This window comes from Halichoerus grypus, chromosome 15 (genome assembly GCF_964656455.1).
Source record: "Halichoerus grypus chromosome 15, mHalGry1.hap1.1, whole genome shotgun sequence".
In the NCBI taxonomy this organism is placed as follows: Eukaryota; Metazoa; Chordata; class Mammalia; order Carnivora; family Phocidae; genus Halichoerus; species Halichoerus grypus.
Window position 1 is genome coordinate 12,727,387 of NC_135726.1, and position 26,464 is coordinate 12,753,850.

A 26,464-nucleotide genomic window follows, 5' to 3' on the forward strand; every position below is an offset into this window, starting at 1 on the left:
AGGTGCATGCTTTCATGTGGGTCCTGACGGTGGTGTGCGCCCCTCTGGGTGTGGGAGGAGGCTAGGCTTTAGGCTTTTGCCTTCACACTTCAGTGCAACTGGTGGACCTGTCTTGCCCTATAGCATCCAGCCCTCCCTGGAAACAGCATACTGGCATCTCTCCAAGGAGTGTCTTTATTCAGGGTGATCATAAACATCACAGCCTCTCCTCAGAGTAAACCTAATTCCCCAGGGCCCGATATACCCAAGTCCTTTAGGGCTGGCCGGGAGGCAGGCTGTTTGCTGTAGTGTCTGAGGACAGAATGGCCACCCGTGCAGAAAGCTGGCCTGCCTTGGCTTTCCCACATAATTAGGCGCCCAGGGGGACTCACCCCTCTTGGTAGGGAGAGGCTACCTGCAAAGCACCACCCAGACAGGCCTGAGTGCAGACAGCAGAGTGAGCTGAGCCTTATTTCCTGCTATCTGCAGTGGAGGTCTGCTCCGTCAGAGCTGCCCAGGCCAGACAGCCTGCTCAGCTCCGTGGCGGCGGCCACTTAGGGAAGGGGCCTGAAGAAGGACGGGCCAGGTGGGCGCCCCCCGGCGGCTACAGGCGCAGCCTCTTGATGTCCTCGCTGCGGAAGTCCATGCGCAGAGCCAGCACCTGGCGCACTTCGGCAGGGGTGAGGCGCCACGTCAGCGGGCCAGAGTTGGCGCCCCAGTAATCTAGGATCTCCGTGACCTGTGGGGAAGAACATACGACAAGTCAGCAACGAGAGGCTACCCTGAGAGAAGGCCCTGGGCTCCGCCAGAGGCAGAGCAGGGGTGGTGCCCAGGAAGAAGGTGCTCTGTAGGGCTGGGCTGCTGGTGGACACTTGGTTTTGAGGGAGAGGCAGGGATCCAAGTGTTTCTGCCTCTCTTCCCAGTTACCTTTCCCTCGCCAGGTCAAGGGAGCCACACGTACCCGCTCCAGATTGAGGATCGTGGCCATCTGGGAGAGCCGGGCAAACTTGTCTCGGATGGTCCAGGTGGTCACTGTGGTAAGGTAGGCGATGAGTGACCTCAGCTCCTTATCAAACTGCAGGCCGCCCAGCTGCAAGGGGGCACAGGCTCAGTCAGTGTTCAAGGCCTGGCCCTCATGTGGTGCCTCAGTCAGCTCCAAGGCCTCAGATGCCAGGGCAGGACTGGGGCTAGATATGCAGGGCCTGCGGGTAGCAGACAGAGGGGATGCAAGTCCTAGGATGGCAGGACTTGTCTTCCTCGGAGGAAAAACAACAGAGCTGGGGACCTGTACTCCCTGGACCTTACCCGGTTAAAGGTGGATTTCAGCACCACTCTCTCCAACTCGACTGCAATAAGGCTGGTCATGAGGCCGGTCAGGCTGTCATAGATGACTGGGGACAGGCTGGCCTGCACACAGAGGCTAGACATTAGTTAGAGTCCTACCTAAGCCCCTCTGCCTCGAACAGGAGTCTTCGGGGGGTAGGCACAGTTACAGGAGGCTGTTGGGGGAGTATGTCTACAGGCTGGGGCCTGGAAGAGTTTTGGGGGTTCCCAGTAGGGTGGGATGAGAAGCCAAAGGCTGCTGATTTGGGCAGAGGTGGGTAATTCCATAACCTGGTCTCTAAGCTCCTGCTCACCTTGAACTCCGCCATTTGTTGCTCCAGGTTAAGGATGAACTGTTGTACCCAAGGGTCATTGGCCTCATAGTCGTTGAACTCTTCCTATTGTCAGGAAACAAGCTGGGTCACTGGGGGTCTCTCCAGAAAGTACCATTCACCCTACCCCACTTTCACCCCTCTAAAACAACAGAGGAAGAGGCCTTTCCTCTCTAGCTTCTGACTCATCCAGCTTAAAAGCAGCTTGGATGTCCAAGCTGGCGTATGCCGCTGCTGCTTTTATATCACACTTCCGATCAGGAAATGGCCCTGGGCTGCAGCAGCGGCCCACACAATACGGTAAAGCTCCTGGCCTTTTATTTCCTTTTGCATCTCATGTTCTGCAGGAATGATATCATTAGGCTAGAAAAAAAGCTCCTAAGTCTGATAGGTGGGGCAAAAAGCCTCAATAAAAGAGGATGTGTCAGGTCATGGCAAAGCCCCTACAGGTGTCTTTCAGAGCCCTTCTGTCTGCAGGAACAACTGTTTCCTGGGAAGAACCTAGTCTTCCAGGGGGAGAGGCTGAAATTCACATCCATAGAAGTATATTATACTTCCATGGAACTTCCCTCCAGAGAAGCAGGGAAGGGCTGGTCTGTGCAGACAGCTCCACGGCCCTCCAGCCGGGGGGTTGGGAGAATGAGGAGTAATCCTGGGCCTGATGGCTGCCTATGGTCAGGCTGACCTCCTCGATGTTGTGGGAGACAGATAAGAAGGTGTTGATCCAAGGCTGCACCTGCGGCTTGATGGCTGTGCTGTTTAGCTCTGTCAGCCCTTCCTGCGGGACGAGGCAGAGACACATGAGACAAAGAAGACGCGTGTACCTTGCCCTTCCTTTCTTCGGCTCCATCCATCCCGTGACTGCCAGGGCATTCTTCCAGTTCTCAGGCTTTCCTGTGGGCCTGTCCAAAGTCTACCAGAAAATGCTAATCGAAGGGGTCAGAAACAACCCGTTCCTTTCCAGATCTGTGCCAGTTCAGGTCCAGGCTATGGGGTGGGTTTGGCAAACTCAAAAAAAGAGATTTCTGAGTGCCTGATAGTAGGCAGCACCTTTGGCTAAGGCCAAGCAGCAGGTCCGAGTAACCATGTGGTTCCATTCCATCTGAGCACCTTTCTGGGCTCTTGGCACTGGGGGCCAAGTGGAGACTCGAGGACCAAAATGCTGGCTTGTCAGCATGACAACTGCTGAAAAACCTTTAATCTAAAAGGGACTCGAGTTCAGTGTCTTGCATGCTACCCCCTCATTTCTCCTTGTTTCCTTCTATACACTGATCCCATAATAAACCGGTAACAATATTCTCAGAGCAACACACAGGCACAGGATTCAGTCAGCAACTGATTCTGGGGCTTACCTGTAAGAGGTCTCGGAATTTGCTGGACACGGCAGCCAAGTCAGAAAGGCAGCTGTCAAACTTGGCCTGGGCCTGCTCCCCTCCAATGCCCTGGCTGAACAACTTGGTGCAGTCACTCTAGGGGAGAGTACCCAGTTATCAGGCTTCCAAGCATGGCTGGGCTGTGTGGGTGCAGGGAGAGTGGGGAGGATACCCACGTGCAACCAGCCATTTCTCCCAACTCCAGCTTTCTCTGGGAACAGCTATAGTCCATCCTAGGCAAGAGTCCTTGATAGGTTTCAGAAAACTTGGATACTATCCCAGTGGCTAGCCACTTGGCCCCCTCGTCCCCCTTTGTAAGGTGACAGTATTGGTATCAGGGGTGTGTGAATAAGAAACATAAAAACCGGAAGTTTTTTCATACCTTTAGAGTCAGACATTCCTAGCTTCAAATCCTGGCTTAGCTACATATTGGTTGAGTGACCTTGGTCAAGTGATTTAAAGTTTCTGAGCTTCAATTTCCTTGTGTATAAAATGGGCACACAAATTCCTGTCCCCATGGTAGCTGGGAGAGTCAGAGGAGATGATGCACAAAGTGCCTAGTGCACTTCCTGGCTACTAGCAGACACTAAGGAGACACTAGCTTTTATTGTTACAGTTTCTGCTTTTTAAATAATCTGGTCCTGGGGCCCCTGGGTGGCTCAGTCAGCTGAGCGTCTGACTCTTGACACCAAGGCACCCTGATAAATAAATCTTTATTAAAAAAATAAAATAATTTGGTTTGGCTGCCCAAGGGAGATCATCATGATCACAGCTAAATTTTAAGTGCTTACTATATGTCAGCCTGTTTAAAGCATTTATTACTTAAAGTACCTATCTTGGGGTGCCTGGGTGGCTCAGTCATTAAGCGTCTGCCTTCGGCTCAGGTCGTGATCCCAGGGTCCTGGGATCGAGCCCCGCATCGGGCTCCCTGCTCAGTGGGAAGCCCGCTTCTCCTCTCCCACTCCCCCTGCTTGTGTTCCCTCTCTCGCTGTGTCTCTGTCAAATAAATAAAATCTTTAAAAAAAAAATAATAAAGTACCTATCTTATGAAGTAGGTACTGTTACTATCCCTTTGTATAGATGGGGAAACTGAGGCACAGAGGAGTTAATAATTTGCCTAGCGCCACCCAGCAGTTAAGCTGTAGAGCTGGGATTCAAGCTGGGATTCTGGCTCCAGAGTGCCTGTCCCTAACCCCCACACTATTCCTAAAGGTATAGAGAACATCACAAGTGCAGCTGCTTGGAACTCGCCATGTTTTGCTCTGCCAGGAGCTCCCAGGTCACCTGGGAGATGAGGACAGAAGTCTGCTGTCTTGGCTACTGCAGAAGCAGCAGTGTGCAAGAGACAGGCGGAAGCCCTCAGTTCACGGCAGCTCCAATATGCACTATCTTTACCTAGCCTTTTAACCTCATCGCACCACCTGACCTATCTCACAGGTTTGCTGGTGGGGTTCAGAAAGAATACACGTGAAATGCAAATCTAAGGTGGGTGGGATTTATGGGAATGGTTTTTTCAGCTCTTTGCTCTCCTTTTCTTTCACTTGGCTAATTCTACTGGCTCAGTTCTGAATTTCTAACATGTCCCAAAATACTCCTTTCAAACTGAATATTCTAATATTAAGGACAAAGTCAGGAATATAATCTAAGGTGCCGTGACTCAACAATGATGACAGCCACCTTGTTGAACACATACAGTGTGACAGATACTATGCTTTTGGTATTTTGTAAATATCACTCTTATTTTATTCCATTTTAAGGCCTTTTTGGGATAAATTCCTAATCTGAATCTCTCATCTGGCTGTTCTCTCTGAGCCTCCTTCAGGAATTGCATCAGTTACAAGGACTTGGCCCCCGTGCTGGCTCCTGGCCCCTCGGTGTGCCCAGCCCTGAAGCCGGCACTTACCATCAGCCTGTGCGCTGAGCCCTGTGCCTCCGCAGTAACATATCCTCCTTGGAAGAAGTGTCCGCTGGGGCGGCAGGGCCCTGGCTTCCCTCCTCTCCCAGAGGCAGACTTTCGGAGTGGGGGAGAGTTGGGCCCTTCATTTTCTAATATTTAGCAAAATGATTGCTTCGTGCTGTTACGTGTAACTATTAGTACAGTTATTAACTACCCCTGCGTGCCTCTCACATACCAGGTATTTTATATTATCACATTCAATTTTCATAACTCTGCGAGGCAGAGATCATTCTCCCTATTTATACATGAGGACACTGAGGCTCTGGGAGGTTAGAGAACTTGCCTCATGCCACACAACTGGTCAGTGGTCAAGCGGAGATATGAACTCAGGGGCATCTGACTTCCAAGGCCAAGCAATTTCTACCACTATGCAGCCTTCCTTTAAAATAATGGTAACAGCAACAGATTTGTACAGGGTTTGGTAAACCCTATTTCATCTTAATTTCTTTCTTTTTTTTTTTTTTAAGATTTTATTTATTTATTTGACAGAGACACAGTGAGAGAGGGAGCACAAGCAGGGGGAGCGGGAGAGGGAGAAGCAAGCTTCCCACTGAGCAGGGAGCCCGATGCGGGGCTCGATCCCAGGACCCTAGGATCATGACCTGAGCTGAAGGCAGACGCTTAATGACTAAGCCACCCAGGCGCCCCTGATCTTAATTTCCTAACATTTTTAGGGGACTTTATCATTTTTTAAAGTGCTTTCAACCCCTTTTTAATTAGGCCCCCCAATAAACCCAAATGAGGGCAGGAAGGAGATCTGTTTTATAGATGAGAGTGCTGAGGCTCAGGGAGTTAAGGGATTTGCCAGAGGTCACAGGCCAAATATGTGCTTTATGTGCTGGAAGCACTAATTTGAATTCTCATCTTCCAACTTGTGGGTTGACCGCCAAGTGAATCCCCTCAAGTGCTCTGAAGGAAGACTAGCTCAATGCCAGGGAATGCACAGTCCCCATAAGAACCAGTGCACAGGACTCCTCCATGGGCAGGCCCAGAGAGGCTGCAGCTGCTGAAAACTGAGAGGCAATTTTCTCCATACCTCCAGCGTCTTCTTCAGCGTGGAGATGTTCTCACTGCACACTTCCACGTTGTTCAGGGTCACCTGGGAGATGAGGACAGAAGAATGTGACTTCCTGCTCACCGGTGTCTGTATCCATTCCAGTGCAGGCTGGCTGACTGGCTGACAGCTGTACTCCTGAGGCTCAGAGGGGGGCTAAGGAACATGCACAGCAATGTCATCTGGAAGGGCGCTAAGGTCTCAGACTGGGCAGAATGGTGAACCAGGCTTGCCCTTTCTCCTGTGCCTGACACTAAGGCAGCAAAGCCATCTGACCTCAGGGGTAGTGACCCAAGGTTTCAGGTCTTTTTGTTCCATGTTTAGGCACATAGGTCTGGGAGAAGTCCTGGGCTCTAAGCCCAGATCAATGAGGCAAAGGCTGACATTTATTTAAGAAATGCTTCCTGGGGTGCCTGGGTGGCTCAGTCATTTAAGCGTCTGCCTTTGGCTCAGGTCATGATCCCAGTGTCCTGGGATCGAGCCCCATGTCTGGCTCCTTGCTCAGTTGGGAATCTGCTTCCTCCTAAGCCCCTCCCCCTGCTCATGCTCTCTCTCTCAAATAAATAAATGCTCTCTCAAATAAATAAATAAAATCTTAAAAAAAAAAATCTACCCTCTCATAGAGTTCACATTCCAGAAGGCAAGTCAGATAAGAAATACCAGGTCATGATAAACACAATGCAGAATAAAGCAGGGTGAGAGGATGGTAAGTTAGTGACAGGCCACACAGCTAGAGCCAGGAAGAGAAATCAGGTCTCCCTACTCTCGTCTCAGCCATGAGCTCCTTTCATAACTCTATCGCCTTAGAAGCTCGGTGCAGAAATACCAATCATAAAAAGCAGCATGTAACAAAAGTGATGATTAAGGCACAAACTGCTATGGCCCTTTAGAAGAAACATTTCGGTCTAAGGCATTTAAGGAAAGCTCCATAGCAGAGGTGGTAACTGAGATGAATTTAATTCAGCTCAAAAAGGCTGGTGTAATTCTGACAGTTGAGGGTGAGTACACTTCTCTACCCGTATCAGCCTTTCTCTAGTGCACTGTCAGTCCCTTTGATATTTTCTTAATGGTATTTAGGATTACCCAGTATTATTTTGTTTGCTTCTTGTTTGCCTTTCCCGCTAGAATGAGAGTGCCATGAAGGCAGGGATCTATTCTGTTTTCTTTAGAGCTATATCTCTAGTAGAACACGGCCCAACAGAACTTTCTTGATGATAGAAATATTCTAAATCTTGTCTAGTATAGTAGCCCTAGCTATCTGTACATGAGGCTAATGAACATTTGAAATGTGGCAAGTACAACTCAGGAACTGGATTTTTGGTTTAAATTTAAATAGCCACCTCTGCCTACTGGCTACTACATTGGGCAGTGCAGTTCCAGAGCCTAGAACAGTGCCTGATACATAGAAGCGTCGAGAATGAATGAGTAAATGAATGTGTTCTGCAGAAGGGATAGCATAAACAGTTGCAGAGTGGCAGGAAACCCCAAAAGGTATTTGGGGATCAGCAGAGTCAGTGCACGGATATGTGCAGGAAATGGCAAGAGGTAAAACTGCAGAGGTGAGTGAAGTCAGACTAGAACTTGGGAGCCATGCTCTCCTGTGGACAACAGGGTGGCACCGAGGATTACTACCTACCCGGTGAATGCTGCATTAGCACAGCTGTGGTTTGGGAATACTAATCTAGAGGCTGGGAGGAAGTGGAATTAGAGAGTTTGAGAGGATCATACTGTCTCTGAACTGGTGTGCTGGTGGCATGACCATGAAGGCAGGGGTGAGGCAGGGAGGAGCCAATTTTCAAGAGAGGTGTTAGAAGCTTCAGGATTTTGGGGTAAAAGAAGAATCCTAAAACCCCAGGGATTGAGATTAGGATGACCCCCTTGTGTCCCCAAGAGTGCTTCCCTCATCACTGTCCTGCAGCCAATACTGAAAGATCATGCTGCTGGCAGTACTGCTGAGGCCACTTTCATGGGGGATGGGTAAGACTTAAAGCCTTTCGTTAGCATGCCACACACAAGGCTGCTAACATCACGAGCTTGCAGAGAAATAAGTGCACTGTCATGACAGCTCAAGGATGAAGGCCACAACTTAAATGTCTCCAAGGCATTTAAGGCCGTAAGAAAAATCTATCATAAGGGGAAAATGGATTTGAGTTCAAAAGGTATTGATTTCAAAGTTTCCTTTTACTGACAGTCCTTGTAAGCATGGATTCACTGGGCTTATCCCCAGCTCATGGTGACTGATACATCAGCACCATTGGGGAATTCATCTTGACAGCCAAATGAATCAAGGTGACATAAGAAATAAGTGCCGTGGTGGGAGCGACGACATTTTAAGTACTTGGCGTCAGGAAAACTAGAAACCTGTCACCAAGCATTTAGCATCACCTTTCTTGTTGGCCTTATCTTCTGGGCCCTCAAACAATGAAGCTGTCTGTGTGGCAGCCACTGTAATGGGGACTTGTGGGGCCAAGGGGAGGAGAATAGCACTAGAGTGGCAGGATGGTGAGACTCCAGAGGCTGTCAATAAACCACCAAGCAAAGAGGCAGAGCTTTGAGGTGGTCAGTAGCTAGGAGGTCGTTTCTGAGCAGAGAAATGAAAGAATAAAAGTAAGTGCTATACAAAATGAAACAACAGAATGCAAACAAAATGACAAATTTAAGTCAGTTCATGATCATATGAAACTGGCTGCCAGACATTTTGGCAAAGTTCTCCAAAGGTGTTGGATTTCAGAAGCTTCTTGGAGATGATCCTCTTTCTTGGAAACAACCAGGTCGTCCCAAATCACTAGAACCCATGCTCAGGGAAAATATTTTCAGTGACAGGAAGAGAGTGGGGCTGCCTAAAGAGCCTCCATACTGAATCTGCCTGATAATATTTAGCAAAATATTAACTGTGGGTTAACTTGCACAGGTGGGTAGGTACTAGTATACTTATGCTTCTGTCTCTGAAAACAACAGTTCTTAACTCTTTTGGGGGTCACAGATACCTTTAAGAAGCTGATAAAAGCCAAGGACCCTGCTTCCAGAGTACAGATTTGGCATCTAACCCCAGGGTGTGCAGAGACCCCCATCTGTAGGCTACAGATGGAGAGTTCTGCTATTGGATGTTTCCTTCAGGCTCTGAACCGCAGGAGCCAAGAAGACTCAGAGCCTGGCCACTGTGGGGGTGGAGCAGAATGACCTCTGACAGCACTGTTACCACTCATGCCAACACAGCACATGCCAGAAAGGGTGGATCACAGGCTCAGGACTCATCTGTATTCTTTTGGCTCATCACAAACTGGCTGTTAACCTTATATAAACCCTTTCATCCTTCCATGCTTCTTCCTTCCCACCTGTCATACAACCGGTAAGACACTGCTTCATCTTGTCCGTCTTCTGGCTAAACGCTTTAAAAAGGTCATTTTTCTGAGGAAGTTGAAAGCCTAAGAAGTGTGCTAGGAAAACAGCCCCGCTAGGCCTAAATGATCGGTATCCCCCATGTTGTGGGACTGCCCTCAGAGAAGTGGTCTGGAGGCTTGCCACAGATATTACGGTCGGTTCTGTGGCAGATGCAAGCCAAGCTTGATACTCAGTGGAGCCCCCTGAACAGCTTCATAGTGCTCTTGGGAATGAGCACTTGGGAGAGTTGAGCTGCCCAGCCTTCCAGGCAGGGAACAGTGATGTCCTGGATTGGGTTGCTCAGCAATAGGTCCCTAGATAAGAAGTGGTTTCAGAACCTTCTAGGAGGAGCTTTCCTTAAAGGAGTTTTCCTTCTATAGAGACACTGGATGATAAGTCTCTAGTTGAAAGCTAATTATACTGTGGCTTAGAGGTCATAATTTAACCTCTTGAAATAAACGGACCAGCTCCCAACCTATGTGGCTACCTACCAGGAAGGACAGCTTGGCCTCGTCAGTGCTCTCAATGCCTTTTGTGTCAAATTTGCCTTGCTGGAGGCTGCTGTGCATGATGTTCACGGCACTCGTCACCCCGCGCTGGATGTCCTGTAAGGTGGTGGCCGGGAATCCCATCCGCAGCTTGTTACACAGAACATCCCTGGGAGGGGGGAGCAGAATGGCATATGGAGATTGACAGCACTCAATCTGGCTTCCAGGACAGCAGGACCAGAGGACCCACAACCCTAACAAAGCAGCATGAGCTGCTCTTTTGGGGGAATAACCAATCCTTGAGACCACTGTAGGAGAACTTCAGCATCCAGGGTATGAGAGAGACCAACACCCTTTCAAGGGCACTTGATATGACAAGAACATATAGAGGAGATTGGTCAGTTCTTTATTCCCTATGAGGATTTCAGTTATCGCCACTGAACTCCAACAAACTCAAGAGGAGGCATACAGCTTAATGAAAGGCAGTACCATGTAAGTGGTGAGAGAATAGGTTTTGGGAGTCAGTTCTGGGCTCTATTCCACATTCCGCCACTTATGAGGTGTTTGATCTCCCTGAGCCCTAGTTTCCTCACCTGTAAGAGAGCTAAGGGTTCCTACATCATAGGGTTGTTATCAGGACTGAATGAGAGCAGGAAATTAGTATAGTGCCTGGTCTGCAGCAATGGTAACTATGATCGCTATATTACAACTACTGCCTTCAACTGAGCTGCCTGTTCTCTTTCGTAGGCCTGAGGGCCAGTAACCCCTCCAATCCAGTCCAGGGAGCGTAAGATACCTGGCTGCTGTACAGCTGCCTGGACCCAAGGATGTTGTACCATGGCTAGGAGCTTATATCCTATATAGCACTGAACTAGAATCATATGGAAAAAAAGGAAGCAACATGGGCCTCAGGAATCAATCACCACTAGGACCTTCTTGCTTCCTAGGAAGTAGAAAGGGAGTCGGTCCTACCTGAAGTCAGACTCCAGCTCTGTGGTAGCGAGGTTGATCATGGCGCAGAGACAGTCGATGCTGGAGCTAGACAGAGCCCGCCCAATGCACTTCTTAACAATGTAGAAGACATCATCCACCATGCTGGACGTCAACTGGCCTTTCTCATAGGTGTCCAGAGCCACAGCCTAACCAAAAGGCAAAGCAGCCAGTGAGGGCTCCAGTTCTGCATGCCACTGTTCTAGATGGTTCTGGAATAGGCTCTGGTTCTGCTCCCTTTTGAGCTTGTCCTTGTTTCTCCCAACACGGCTTACTCTGGTCACAGCTTGGTGTGGATCCTCCTTGCCAAAACAGCTCATTCCCCTACTGATGACTATGTTAGGACATTAAGTATTTAGGGCCTTTGCCCTGGGGTCATCTGTTACCTGGGATGTAAGACATCAGGAAAGGCCCTTCTTCCCCGCGGTTCCTCACCCACACACTTCCAGGGAGGCAGGGCACAAGTAGGTTCCCCGAGGAGCTGAGGTGTTCTTTTGTGATTCTTGGGAAAGACATCCTAGCTGGGTCTTTGAAGAGCATGACAACTCTAAAAATGCCCTCTAATCATACAAAGGGGTACTGCTCAGTTGCATGCAAGGGTATTCTCAAAGCAGGCCAAGAAATGTGACATGCCTCGGCCATTTCCTTCAGCCTGGCTTCTTGCACGGGAAGTCCCATTTCCAAGGGGTGTGTCCTCTGTCCTACCTTGTTGACAGTCTCCCTCATGAAGTATTCCTCCATGGTGATATAGAAGCCAATTAGCTCCTGCATGGTGCAGCTTAACAGGCAGTTATTGAGGAGCTTGTCCAGGCACTTCTGGTGCTCTAAGGGACAGCCAGCAAAGGGATACTCACTTTTCTTCCCCAAGGGAAAAAGTTCAACTGTTTTCATCTACCCAGGTTCCTTTCTGTACATAATTTACATGATTAGAATCACAGTACAAAATTTTGTATTCTGCTTTAAAAAATTATGTCATATATGCCTTGGGGTACCTGGGTAGCTCAGTAGGTTGAACGTCTGACTCGTGATTTTGGCTCAGGTTATGATCTCAGGGTCATGAGATTGAGCCCTACATAGGGCTCTGTGCTTAGCGGAGAGTCGGCTTGAGGATTCTCTCTCCCTCTCCCTCTGCCCCTCCTGCTCGTGTGCTTGCGTGCACACGCTCTCCCTCCCTCCCTCTTTAAAGCAAATAAATAAATCTTTAAAAAAAGTTTGTATCATATATGCCTGAAACTAATGTAACATTGTATGTCAACTATACTCAAATACAAAATTAAAAAACAGAAAAAGATTATATCATAAATATTTTCAACGTTTGTACACACAGCTTCTTTTATCTTTTTTTTAAGCTTACTTATTTTTAATGGCTGTGTGATATTTTATTAGGTAGTCAACATTTTTTTAAACTCTATCTTTAGACACCTGGGTTATTTCTAAATGTTTTGTCCTTATTAGAGATAACTGGAAACCACAGTAATTGGAGATTATGGTAATTTTTTTTAAAGATTTTTATCTTTAAGTAATCTATGTACTCAACATGGGGCTCGAACTCACAATCCTGAGATCAAGAGTTGCACACTCACTGACTGAGCCAGCCAGGCGCCCCATAGTAAATGTTTCTGTACAAAGAACTTTTTACTTCTTTCCCATTAGAATTAATTAGTAAGCCTTAAAATACTTAAGTTTTCAGGGCAAAGACTGAAATATATCGGGTACACTATATTTCATTCTCTAAACCAGTGTTGTCCAACAGAATTTTCTGTGATGATTAAAATGTTCTGTATCTTTGTTGTCTAATATGGTAGCCACTATTGAGCACTTGAAATGTGGCTAATGTTAACTGAGAAACGGAATTCTTAATTTTAGTTAAATGTAAATTTAGACAGTCCCATGGGGCTGGTAGCTACTGTACTGGACACACAGCTCTGAACAGTGACAGTCAGTATGAATAGTAATGCGCATCAAACTCCAAAAAAGCATACATCCTCCCTTAAACACCAAATCAAAGCAATACCATACTAGGTCATATAAATAATTGCCTTGCCATGTATTATTGACATAAGTCACGTAGAATGCCACAGATGCTGTGCTAATTTCAAGTCTCTAGTTCAGAGAATCCTGCATATACTTAACCAGCAGGAATTAAATGGTCTTCTTAAAAAATCCAGAGAATCAATTTGTAAATGAAACTGGACTGTGGTACACATTTTTTTCCAATGTATTTATCCCTTCAAAACTTGTGACTGGGGGAATTGGGAGACTGAGGGAGGGAGTGAAAGGCTTTCTTTATACTATGTACTCTTTTCATATACTCTTTAAACTATATACTCTTTTCTCAATATTATGGCTCAATACTGTATTGAAGTGTTATTTTTTTTAAAAGATTTTATTTATTTGAGAGAGAGAGCGAGAGCAAGTGTGCACAGCTTGATCCCAGGACTCCGGGACCATGACCTGAGCCGAAGGCAGTCGCTTAACCAACTGAGCCACCCAGGCGCCCCTTAAGTGTTATATACGATAAAATTCACACCTTGTATGTGTACATTTCAATGTTTTTTTTTAAAGTAACTTTATAGAGTTTTGTAACAATAGCCACAATCCAGTTTTAGAAATTCCTATCACTCCCAAAAGTTCCCTTATGGAATTAAGTATATCTTTTTGCTCTATCTACCTATACAGCATGTGTGCAAATCACCTATTTTATTTATTATTATTATTTTTAAAGATTTTGTTTTTAAGTAATCTCTACAGCCAATGTGGGGCTCAAACTCACAATCCCAACATCAAGAGTCACATGCTCCGCCGACTGAGCCAGCAGGTGCTCTATATCACCTATTTAAATTAAATGCTAATCCCTAAATCAGAGCTGGTGAGAAAACATGGTGTGCAGAAAAGATCAGAGGAAAATAATTTAACCATTCTGGGCATTAGCTTTCCTCACTTGTAAAATGACTAAATGGCCTCAAAGACCCAGTCCAATTCTAATATTCAGTAAGTCTATCTTTCCTTTTGGGAGTCAGTTTGCCCACAGACCACAGAGGCTAAGAAGCCCTAGTTATTTCCTTGTTACAAGATCTATGGCTTAACCATTAGAAAACAGTGCCAACTCTGTCCTAGCCCTCCCAGAAAATACGGGACATGCCTTTTACCTTGCTTTACTTCTTCTGAGGCCATGGAGTCCCCCACCTCGAAATCAGAGCTGATCCTCTTCCTGAGGAAGCGTAAGTACAGCTCACTGCGGGCATTCATGAGGGTGACCTCAGTCAGGATAGGGTCCAGTTCCCTGAGATACATGGAGCAGAAGGAATAAGCAGGAGGCCACTGGATTGCCAGATATAAGAGCTACAGGGCAAACAGAGTCTCAAACTCCCTCTCCCACCAGGCCCAGAAGGGTCAGCTCTGCCAGATGGTTATCCTGGCTCTGCTGGATACTGAGAGACAGCTGTCAACCATATATTCCACTTACCTGTTTCACCTGAACCATTCACCCGCTAAAATACTGTCAGGGCTAAATAAGAGACTGGGAGTTGTATTTTTGTTAGTGGTTTGAGTAAAAATTGTCTATGCTTCACATGAAAGGAACCACACCTCTCCAACCTCTTATTTAGCTGTGGTGGGATTTTAGGATACACCATTAAATTGTGTCCCACACCCATTCATCTATCCAGATGAAGACCCAAAACAATCTTGAAAAAAATAACAAAGTTGAAGGACTCATATTTCCCAATTTGAAAACTTACTATAAGGCTACAGCAATGAAGACAGTGTGGTACGCCATAAGGACAGGCATATAGATTAGAGTCCAGAAATCTTCACATTATGGTCAATTGATCTCCAACAAGAGTGCTCAGACAATTCAATAAGAATAGTCTTTTCAACAAATTGTGCTGGGATGATGACTGATATCCACATTAAAAGGAATGAAGTTGAACCCCTCCCTCACAGTATACACACAAATTAGCTCATTTTCCACACTGAATTCCAGGAGATCTTTTCAAAACATAGATTTGGTCATACTGTAATCATATGATTTCCATAGCGCTTAGGATATAGGACCTGAGTGGCCTGACTCTAACGACCTCTCTGGATTCAACTCAGGCTCTCCCCAACTCTGTACTTCCAACTACACTGCTCTTCTTTCAGGTTTTCAAATACACAGTGACTTTGCACATGTTTTCCCTGCTCCACCTGGAAAACTCTTCACCTCTTATTTCTAGTCACTCTTTTTTTTTTTTTTTAAGATTTTATTTATGTATTTGACAGAGACACAGTGAGAGAGGGAACATAAGCAGGGGGAGTGGGAGAGGGAGAAGCAGGCCTCCCGCCGAGCAGGGAGCCCAATGCGGGACTTGATCCCAGGACCCTGAGATCATGACCTAAGCTGAAGGCAGACGCTTAATGACTGAGCCACCCAGGCGCCCTCTTCTTTTTTTTTTTTTTAAGATTTTGTTTATTTATTTGACAGAGAGAGAGAGAGCAAGTGAGCACAAGCAGGGAGAGGCAGAGGCAGAGGGAGAAGCAGACTCCCTGCTGAGTGGAGAGCCCGATGTGGGGCTCGATCCCAGGACCCTGAAATCATGACCTGAGCTGAAGGCAGGCACTTAACTGACTGAGCCACCCAGGCGCCCCATTTCTAGTTACTCTTAAGGTCTCAGATCTAAGGTCATTTCCTCAGAGATTTTTCCTTGAACTTTATCAGCTTAGGTTACGTCCCTTTATTACATGCTCTCCTGCACACTATACTTAGTATATCACAATGATTCACAATATGAACTCTAGAGTCTGAATACTTGGATTCTATTCCTGGCTCTGCGATCTTCTAGCTGTACAACCTTGGGCCAGTCACTTAACCTCTTCAGGCTTCAGTCTCCTCTTCTGTAAAAAATGTTTATGGATTAAATCAGTGACCCTCAGCTGAAGGAGATTTTACACCCCACCCTCCACTCCCTAGACATCTGGCAGGGTGTGGTGACAACGTGCTGCCAGCATCTAGTGGGTGGAGGCCAAGAATGCTACTACTACACATCTTACAATCCACAGCAGTCCTCCCTAACAAAGAATTATCTAGCCAAAACGACAATAGGACAGAGGATGAGAAACCCCTGAATAAATGACTGAATATTTGTTAAGTGTTTAAAACAATGTGTGCCATATAGTAAACACTATATATTTGTTAGCTATTATTACTATCTACTTTATAGACTACAGATGCCACAAGGAAAGAATTATGTCTGCTTTGCTTACTTTGCTTGCTGCCACATCCCCAGCACCAAAGACCAGTGTTTGACCCATAAGGTGTACTAAGAAAAATTTACTGATTGAATGAATACATTTTTATAATGTTTGAATTTTCTTTTAACAAGCATATTTTTAAATTATTTATTTATTTATTTATTTATTTATTTATTTTAAAGATTTTATTTATGTATTTGACAGAGAGAGACACAGCGGGAGAGGGAACACAAGCAGGGGGAGTGGGAGAGGGAGAAGCAGGCTTCCCGACGAGCAGGGATCCCGATGTGGGGCTCGATCCCAGGACGCTGGGATCCTGACCCGAGCCGAAGGCAGACGCTTAACGACTGAGCCACCCAGGGGCCCCTGTTTATTTATTTTTAAGATTTTTATTTATTTACTTGACAGAGAGAGAGAGACAGTGAGAGAGGGAACACAAGCAGGGGGAGCGGGAGAGGGAGAAGTAGGCTTCCCGCCAAGCAGGGAGCCTGATGCGGGGCTCCATCCCAGGACCCTGGGATCATGACCCGAGCCGAAGGCAGACGCTTAATGACTGAGCCACCCAGGCGCCCCTAACAAGCATATTTTTATTAGAAAAAAGTAAAAGCTTGAGTCATAGATAAAATATTTCTAAAACGCAGACCACCTTATAATAGAGCAGTCTCTGAATGTTACATGATTACCAATTCAAACTCCTATGGGCTAAAGAAAACAGGATTATTACCTTGGTTCTCTTTTTTCTGTTGTAGAATTTCTCATCAAGCTGTTCTGGACATGCCGGAACTGCAATATACCAAAGAAATGAGAATGCTCTTCCCCACCCTCCTTCTATCTTCCTCTTGCTGGTCCCTCCAAACTTCTGACATAAAAGAATGTTTAAGTTTAGTTTGCTTAACAGGCAGGCCAAAAGTAGGCTATCAGGATGATGAACCAAAGATTTACTTTTGATTTAGATGCTAATGCTCTCCTTTATTATTGCACTTTAAAGTGATGTTAATGGTGTTCCAATGAACTACTATCTAGTCTCCTAGAGTTCTAGAAATAAAGTTGTATGGGCTACTCCTATTTCTAAATCCTACTCTTACTTCCTCTGCTCAAAGGAAAGGAGAAATAAAGTTCACAAAAAAGCAAGTGTTACTGTGAGCACTTAAGGAACTAAGGAGAAATCAGAGACAAGAAGTAAAATTCTCCTCATATCACGAGAAGGCACTATTGCACATTCTGTGATAGAGAGGTGCTCTAATGTTTCTGTTTTGTGTTTCTTTCAGGAAGCCCTTTCTACTTCTTTCTCAATCTTGTACTATATCATCAGGACACCTCAAATCCAAAGTAAGCTGGCGACAGGCAAGATGCAGGCAGTTTGCATTTGGTATTTATTTTTCTATCTACCTCTTTTTTCATCCCTTCCCTACCCCACCCCCAATTTATTTTATTCAGTATCCCTGGCTCACACTGTTTCCAAACCCACCTGCCGCTTCTCCTACTCACCTGCTGATGGTAGTCCCTCTGCTTGATGAACTTGTCCACCACCTTCTCCACTTGTCTGTCACATTCTACCTGCAGGTATTTTATCAGGGTATAAAGTCTCCCTGGCCCATAATAGGTCTCCACTATTGGTTGGTGGGTCTCCACAATGCGGGCAATACCTAGAATGGAGAAAATGAGAGGGCTGGATTCCAAATATTCTTCTCACAAAATAAACTTTCTTCTATCCAGGATTGACCTGGGTCTAACTCAACCCTTTAAGGCCATTTCACCTCCCCAAATGAATACAAATGGTTCTTGCCAATGCTGAGAGTCGCTAAGCAAAATTTGTCTGTTTAATATGTACAGTGCTTGGTAAATCAGAAGGCATTTACTTTATGCTGATAGTTTAATAGAGCATCTTTGGAAATCAGCATCACTCTCTTCCCAATAATTTACTTTAGGGTTAAATTTATTCTTAGCATTTGGGTCTTGAAGGCTAGGGAGGAGCAAAACACTTGAGAGACTCTAATTTTTGCTAATTAGATACTGAATTAGAAAGTTAATTCTCCAATGTATCAATCAATACACAGTAAGCTACAGGATTAAACTGAAGGCATCAGGCTAACAGGGAGAAAAGAAAAGCTAGGATATGGGTGTTAGGTAGAAATGTCTCCAGTCTCTCTGGAGTGGAAAAAGAGACTTACCCTCAAAAAGAAGAGTGAGTGTATCTGCAAAGATGACTGCCGCTCTCCGATCACTCATGTCTGTCCCCAGCACCAACAGCAGATTCTCCTCTGCTTTACTGGCCACCTGAAAAAAGCAGAAAATCCACAGCAGTTCTCAGATCAAAGGCTAGTCTCAGTTTTCCAAAAAGACCTCCCACTGACTTCCTTTTTCCCATGTTTGCTTTGATGGTTGAAAGCTTAGACAGCACAGAGGAACCTCCCTTGGGGGCTCTGAGTTGTCTGGGCCTCAGGCAAGACAAAGAACTTGAGCGCAGTGATAACTCTTCTTCAACGCAAAGACATAAATAATGCTTTCCTTTTCTTTGAAGATATGTATTGTCATTACCCAAAGGAGAGAGTCCCCACTTCCAATAATCACCTCAAAGGATAACTCAGTTATCATTAATGGTGCTTCATTGGGCAGGACAAGGAAGCTGGGTACTGCAGAAGGGATTTTTAAGGGATTTAAAGTAGAAGCCATTTCTAGGTCCCAGGTGGCAAAGTACTGATAAAAAAAACTGCCAGCCACCCCATCTCCCCCTTATATTTTATTTTTAATAAATTTTTTAGAATGGTTAAGACATACACACTTAAATATTCAAAAGGAATAAAGGAGTGTTCAGTGAAAAGCAATTCTTCCTCTTACCTATGTCTCTCAGTCTCCTAAGTCTCTTCTCCAGAGATAACCATTGTTAACCCTTTGAAAAATACCCTATGCTTATACAAGCATATATATATATATTTTTTTTTTTTAATTTTTATTTATTTATTTGAGAGAGAGAATGAGATAGAGAGAGCATGAGACGGGGGAGGGTCAGAGGGAGAAGCAGACTCCCTGCCGAGCAGGGAGCCCGATGTGGGACTTGATCCTGGGACTCCAGGATCATGACCTGAGCCGAAGGCAGTCGCTTAACCAACTGAGCCACCCAGGCGCCCCACAAACATATATTTTTATTGCCACCTCTGTCATTTGAAGCAGAAATGTTGCATATAGTTGTTTAACTTAACCATACATCAGAGAGTAAAACATGTCAGCACATACGGAACTATCTCATTTTTCTTAATGCAGAACAGTGTTCTATTACAGAGAATTTGGAGGGGAAGTGGCACAATACACTCTGACACAGAGTTACAAACAATAACCCTCTGCATACATGCCTGCTGAGATTTGCTTCTGTCCATCTAAGGTTAAGGGGAAGGGGCTGAGACTTTAACTGAAACCTGTTTCTTTTTCAGGATTTAACCCTAAGTGATCTCACCTCCTTCATCTCAATGTGGCTTATGTTGAGACTCAAGCCTGGTTATGAAGTCTTAAAAAGAGTAACCAACAACTTTGAATACTCTTAAAAGAAGCCAGTTCCTGGCTGACAGCTTAAAAAGGGTGATTCAACTTGTCAGAGAATTTGCATTTCATTTCATTTTATTTTTTTAAAGATTTTATTTATTTATTTGACAGAGAGAGAGACAGTAAGAGAGGGAACACAAGCAGGGGGCGTAGGAGAGGGAGAAGCAGGCCTCCTGCTGAGCAGGGAGCCCGATGCGGGGCTCGATCCCAGGACCCTGAGATCATGACCCGAGCCGAAGGCAGTCGCTTAACCGACTGAGCCACCCAGGCACCCCGAGAATTTGCATTTTAATTTTCCTATGTTTTCACTTGGTCTGTCAGAAATTAATGTACATCAGTAGATGTCTAGACCATGCCTAGATAAGTGTTGAATGAATGTGTACATCCAGTCCTGCTAGGCTACAGTGAGAGCAGGAAAGGGGAGTTAAATCCAGATGTGACAAAGTATCCACAGAAACTGGATCCATACAGTGCCCCAATCTGCAGGCAGAGAATCATACCACTATCCTACCAAGCAATCAGGGGCCATACCTGCTTGCAAAGGTATTCTGAGAACTTGCTTAATCCCTCCTCATGCAGACCCAGCAGTGGGAAGATCTTGAAGAAGCGCTCCACCTGGGGCAGATCTCCTTCCTTAGTAGCGATGGCAAACTTCTCTGTTACAATGGCTTTGAGACGCTGCTCAGCTTCCTGCAGCAATTTCAGGTTGGCATCAATCATGCTGCCTGCACATTGGGAGGAAAATGGGAATTAATGTAAAGAATGGTACTCTGTCAGGTCTATGCCACTTTGTGCACCATTATTCATTCGAAATATATACAGAAGTTATAATCAGCAAAAGAAATAAGATCTGTGGCACAAATAACTATAACAAACTAAGTGTATGATAAGTGTAATAAGAAAAGTGTTCACAAGTCACATTTCTAGTTGAACTAATTAGAAAAGTCTTCCCAGAAATGGTATCCCATCTTTTAAAGATGGGCAGGGTTTTGATACCTGAATAGGAGGAACTTACATTCCAAGCAAAGGGAATGAAATGAGCAAAGGAACAGAAATAAAAAGATGAAAAAAAATATTTGTAGAGTATTGCAAGTAATATATACTCTGGCATATAGAGGACTCTATATATGTGCACACTGAATGGATGCATGAGTGAATAGCATGAAACAAGGTGAGAAAGACAGGGTGGGTTGAAATCACAGAAGGCCTAGAAAGCCAGGCTAAGAATTTAATTTTGTAAGTAGGTGATATGGTCAAGTGAAAAGAACCCACTGGCCAGAGGACAGTAGATGTGGATTCAGTTTCCTTTTCCATAAAATGGGAATAACAACACCTGTCCTAGGGTGGCCTATGACCTATATAGGGTTGAGTACCAGACAAGGAAATTGCCTAACAGATGCCCTTTTCTTGGTTGAGTTTGCCTTGCTCAGATAACAGATGCTTGTAACTAAACCAGAAATGATAGGTACTTAAATCAGATTACAGACGCTTGTAAAAACCGTAGAAATCAACAGTTTGGGATGGATGTCACCTTCTTTGCCCTGTCGACTGAGCTCAATGACTGACTTGTCCAGGCACAAGTAGCGATGAATGTGGGCCGCAGCCTGCTCATAATCTTCATTCCTCAAAGCAGTCTGAACTCCATCCATGCAGAACTTCAGGTCCAAGATATCATCAGCTCTCTGAATGGCTTGATAGAGGCGGTTCTGCAAAAAGACTTGGTGCTTAAAACAATGTCCTATTCTTTCAGAATATCTCTTCAGAAGGTAGGGAGATTCAGGGGCAGAATCTGGTTAACCAGAGGCCCTGAACCAAAACCACTACCACTCACAAAACTGTTATTGATGATGATTAATAGCACTGACAGGTATCATACAATTTTATTTATGTGACCAGATCATTCATTTTAATGGAAGCAGGAACAGGGACAAGCCATATTTGTATTTGGCTGATGCTGTTAAATTAATAATGGAATCGGAGTGTATTTAACATTTGGAAAGAGGACATTATAAACCAAGTAATAAAATAAGTGAAACATATGGAAAATACTTTTCTTTTAGAATAAGCAAGATTTTTTTTTAAAGTTTTACTTATTTAAGTAATCTCTACATCCAACGTGGAGCTAGAACTCACAACCTTGAGATCAAGAGTCACACGCTCTTCCCACTAAGCCAGTCAGGAGGCCCTAGAATAAGCAAGAATGTTTTAAAGAAATCTTAATAATGTGACTTGGTGGCTGTATGGCCATAGTGTTTTGTGGTAAGTTATTTTTGCAGAATCTCAACAAATAGATTGGGAAGTTATGCTATTTCACAGGGGAAAACTGAGGCTGGGACTGACTTATTCAAGAGCCCAGATCTTGTGCTATTCACTACAGTAGTCATTAACAATCTGTGGCCATTGAGCACTTGAAATGTGGCTAGTCCAAATTAAGATGTGTAAAACACACACTGGATTTCAAAGACTTAGTACAGAAATAAAGAAGGCAAAATATCTCATTAATACCATTTTAAAAGTAATCTAAAAGTAATCACATATTTAAATGATATTTTGGATATAATGGGTTAAATAAAACATTACTAAGATTATTTTCACCTATTTCTGTTTAATTTTTATTTTTTAAAGATTTTATTTATTTATTTGAGAGAGAGAATGAGATAGAGAGAGAGATCATGAGGGTCAGAGGGAGAAGCAGACTCCCTGCTGAGCAGGGAGCCCGATGCGGGACTCGATCCCGGGACTCCAGGATCATGACCTGAGCTGAAGGCAGTCGCTTAACCAACTGAGCCACCCAGGCGCCTTTTTATTTTTTAAAGATTTTGTTTATTTATTTATTTGACAGAGCAAGAGAGCACAAGCAGGGGAAGCAGCAGAGGGAGAGGGAGAAGCAGTATCCCTGCTAAGCAGGGAGCCTGATGTGGGGCTCAAGCCCAGGACCCGGGGATCATGACCTGAACCTAAGGCAGATGCCTAACCAACTGAGCTACCCAGGTGCCTCTCTGTTTTACTTTTTAAAATAATGGCTACTAGTGAGGCACCTGCTGGCTCAGTCGGTAGAGCATGCAACTCCTGATCTCAGGGTCATGAGTTCAAGACCCATGTTGGGTGCAGAGCCTACTTTAAAAAAGAAAGAGAAAGAAAGAAAGAGAAAATAAAATTGAGAAAAATGGCTACTAGAAAAATCTAAAGTTAAATGTATGGTTTATATGCTTTTTCAATTTGGATGATTTTTATTTTATTTTCTTGCCTAAATGTCTGGCTAGAAACTCCAGTACAATGTTGAAGAAAAGAAGCAAGAGCTGACATTCTTGTTTTATTCCTGATCTTAGGGGGAATGCACCCAGTGTTTTACTGGTAAGTATGAAGTTAGCTGTGGGTTTTTTGTAGATGACCTTTATCAGGTTGAGGAAGTTCCCTTTTATTACAAGTTTTTTGAGTTTATGCTTTTTCTGAGTTTATGAGATGATCATGCGGTTTTTGTCCTTTATTCTACTGATATGGTGGATATATTAATTGATTTTCAGATGTTAAAGCAACCCTGCATTCCTGGGATAAATTCCACTTGGTCATAGTATAATCCTTTTTTTTTTTTTTTTAAATTTATTTTTTGACAGAAAGAGACAGTGAGAGAGAGGGAACAGAAGCGGGGGAGTGGGAGAGGGAGAAGCAGGCTTCTTGCTGAGTAGGGAGCCCGATGCGGGGCTTGGTCCCAGGACCCTGGGATCATGACCTGAGCCAAAGGCAGACGCTTAACCGACTGAGCCATCCAGGCGCCCCATAGTATAATCCTTTTTATGTGTTGCTAGATTTGGTTTGTGTGTTGTTGAGGATTTTTATGTCTTTATTCATAAGAGGTATTGGTCTGAAGTTTTCTCTTCTTCTGCCATCTCTGTCAGGTTTAATGGTGCTGCTCTAATTTCTAATGTGGTGGCTTCTCTATTGCCCTCTACTAAAACATCAGAAGTTCAATGGGATTACCTTGGCCAAGTCAAGCTGACGGACTTTGCTGGATACATTCTCAGCTAGGTTGCAGGTAAAGGTGATCATTCCAGCTAGCTGCTTTGCATCTCCTTCAATCAACTGCAGGTTGGGACTGGAGACACATGTCAGCACACACACATCCATAGGGGCAGAAGGTAGGAATATGAGATGGAAAATTTTTTTTGTAAATGGAGACTATGTCTTCTACTGTCTTTGTACTTCCCCACAACTTTTAGCTCAGTTCACTCTACTCACAACTTTTCCTAAAGAGGATTTTACTGAAAACTGAGGTCTATACTAAATAAAAAATTACTTTTTATAACTACTAAATAGACCCCTATATAGGTACTGCTAAAGAACCAGAGAACAGATGCTCCCCACTGCTAAGTATAAAATGCACTAACCAACAATCAAAGAGGGTGACGGGATCAAAGAGCAATTTTTATGATTAGCAAATACACAGAGTTTGTAAAAACAGTGGTTCTCAAACTTGAACCATAATCAGGATCTCTTGGTGTGTCTGTTAAAAGCTTGTCAGATTTCTGGGCTCTACCCCCAGAGTTTCTGGTTCAGTGGGTTTTGAGTGGGGCCTCATAGTTTGCATTTCCAACAAGTTGATACTTGGAAGTATCAAACTTCCAAGGACACTTTGTGAACCACTTGACTATACCCTTAAGTGTTCACTTAACCTTGAAATAATCTTCCTGTACATTTCAAAGTCAAGTGGCATTTTATAACAGAAAGTTAGGAAAAACAGTAATTTATCCAGTGGTCCTTGTCGGAATTACAATAGCTCTTGCTGAGCTGGGAGACTCACCCCATTCGGTGGAGAGTGACCATTTTACTTTCAATGGTGTTTTGCTGTTCCAAAAGAGCATCCAATTCTCTCTCTACCACTTTCTGAAACACAGACAAACATTTTGTCATCAGAATGGTCAGAAGGAACCTTAAGAGTTATCTAACCCAACCACTTAGCTGAAGGGTGAATCCCATTTCAAATGTCTTTCCTTTCACTGAGCTCTCCTAGGACTTTAACCAATACTTTATTTTTGCATTTATCACACTGCATGATGACTGTTAGCTTCTGTGTATTTTATTCCATCTAGCAGATGAATAACACAAAGACAGAACTAAACTTTTATTCAGTATAATTAGCACAGTACCTAATGCAGGAAGGCATTTAAAATATAATGGCTAAACAAATGAAACTTTCAAAGTGACAGTTACAAAAAGTCTCTTCATAGTGTACAGTCAGTACCCTGAAGGGATAAATACATAATTCTCTCAGTGAAGTTATTTACAGCATTACTGCAACTGACATTAACCTTCTTAAATGCTTGAGTTTCTTCATCTGTAAAATGTAATACATATCCCATAGGACTGTTGCGAGAGCCAAACAAGGTAACAAACATAAAGTGCTTAGCATAGTATGTGAAATATTGTTCATTAATAGCCATCAATATCAACTACACATTTCTATTAAAATAGTTCAGTAGGATCCAGAGGGGAACTTCCCCTTGACAGTCATCAAATACAAATACAGAACTAATATTATTCTGTCTGTAAGATGGACTTAATTTCACCTTAAAAATTGACTGACTCAATGAATGCACGCTTAGGACTGTTAGAGTACTAAATTTTATAAAGCACATCTTGCTGAAAAATGTTACCATAAACTGCCTGAGTTGGTGCAAATTAATATTTGAAAATATTCTTAGATATCAATAATCCCCCCTCCCTCCTGCTGAAACTGCCTTTTGTACTCAACCTTAATTAAAAGTTTAGTTTAGGGAACAGCTACTAAACTTTTAGATCAGAGCTTGGATCTCTTTCTTCTGAGTGGTAAGGAACCCAAATGATATTTAAAAATATATTGACAGCATCAGGTTGCCACGGAAAATGAAGGAGGCTGCAAAAAATCCTCAAGAGAATAAATATAGTCCATGCCCCTATCTGACACAATGCACGGGTCCAAGAGATGAAAGTTACTAGTCCGATTAGACAGTTGTGCCTGTCTTAAAACCTCAAGCTTCTACAAAGCTGCGGACTTACCGAAACGCTAAAATTACACCCCCAAATCATTCCCCACAGAAGTATTAAAACGCTTAAAGTTTATTTACAATGACTTCCTGCTTAAATGAGAACACGGTGAACGCGTTTCGTAATTTTTAAATTGCTAATTCAATGCTAGAGCGCCTTGCTTATTTTGATAAGCAAATAAGCAAGCTTATTTGATAAGCAAAAGAGCGCCTTGCTTATTTTGATAAGCAAGCGAGACTGACGCTGTCAGTCTAACTGCTCTAGCCAAGAAACTTAATCTAGATTAAGGGCCAGGGGCATCAAGGGGAGCGAAGCAGATCGCCGAGATAACAGGGAAAACAAGTTTAGGGACACCAGATCAAGCGAACAGAGATGTCACGTCCCCCCAAATACACTCAACTACACTCCTTGAATAAGTGCTTTTTTGTTTCCCTCGGCAGAGGCAGAGAGAGAACTTCCCACAGCCCGGAATTCCCAAGACTGACGGCTCCAAGCCCACTGCCCCTGATTCAGCCCCCTCCCACCTCCTCGCCGCAGAGCCGTTCGTATACAGCCTCTAGCTCCTGCAGCTCGGTCAGAGAGCGAATGAGCTCGGTAGAGATTTCCGAGCAGCGGCCTCCTCCCATCCCCTCGGGCGGAGGAACCCCTGACAGCTTCTGAGGGGAATCGAAATCCGCCATCTTGGTCCCCATTCCGTGCTTCCGGCCCCGCGAGGCCCCGGCCTCGTTTGCGCGCCAGGTCTTTGCGACTGCCCAAGAAAATGCCCGATGGATTTATGGGTAGTTTTTTTGTTGTTA

General features: G+C 44.4%; 1 protein-coding gene across 3 annotated transcripts; it reads right to left on the reverse strand.

The window, feature by feature from the left end:
* Window positions 1–156: 156 nt before the first annotated feature.
* Window positions 157–26,381, reverse strand: COG4 (component of oligomeric golgi complex 4). Of its 3 annotated transcripts, XM_036088047.2 has the most exons (19): window positions 26,192–26,381; window positions 24,445–24,527; window positions 23,625–23,739; window positions 21,178–21,352; window positions 20,178–20,371; window positions 18,281–18,386; window positions 17,598–17,755; window positions 16,834–16,892; window positions 14,027–14,160; window positions 11,583–11,701; window positions 10,860–11,026; window positions 9,891–10,056; window positions 6,001–6,063; window positions 2,987–3,103; window positions 2,320–2,412; window positions 1,617–1,700; window positions 1,285–1,386; window positions 941–1,069; window positions 157–718 (listed from the first exon to the last, which is right to left on the reverse strand). In XM_036088047.2, exons 1-19 carry the CDS (start codon window positions 26,357–26,359, stop codon window positions 584–586), a joined length of 2,367 nt encoding a protein of 788 aa, XP_035943940.2. In that variant the 5' UTR covers window positions 26,360–26,381; the 3' UTR covers window positions 157–583. The 3 variants fall into 3 exon arrangements, with proteins under 3 accessions (XP_035943940.2, XP_077918922.1, XP_077918924.1); XM_078062796.1 differs by lacking the exon at window positions 6,001–6,063; XM_078062798.1 differs by lacking the exon at window positions 157–718 and having other exon boundaries at window positions 1,046–1,181.
* Window positions 26,382–26,464: the final 83 nt, after the last annotated feature.

Coding starts and splice junctions, on each gene's coding strand:
- COG4 (XM_036088047.2), bottom strand. CDS start 26,359: ATGGGGACCAAGATGGCGGATTTCGATTCCCCTCAGAAGCTGTCAGGG. Junction 18,387..20,177: donor CAGAATACCTTTGCAAGCAG/GTATGGCCCCTG, acceptor TGCTTTTTTCAG/GTGGCCAGTAAAGCAGAGGA. Junction 1,701..2,319: donor TCTCCCACAACATCGAGGAG/GTCAGCCTGACC, acceptor TCCTGACAATAG/GAAGAGTTCAACGACTATGA.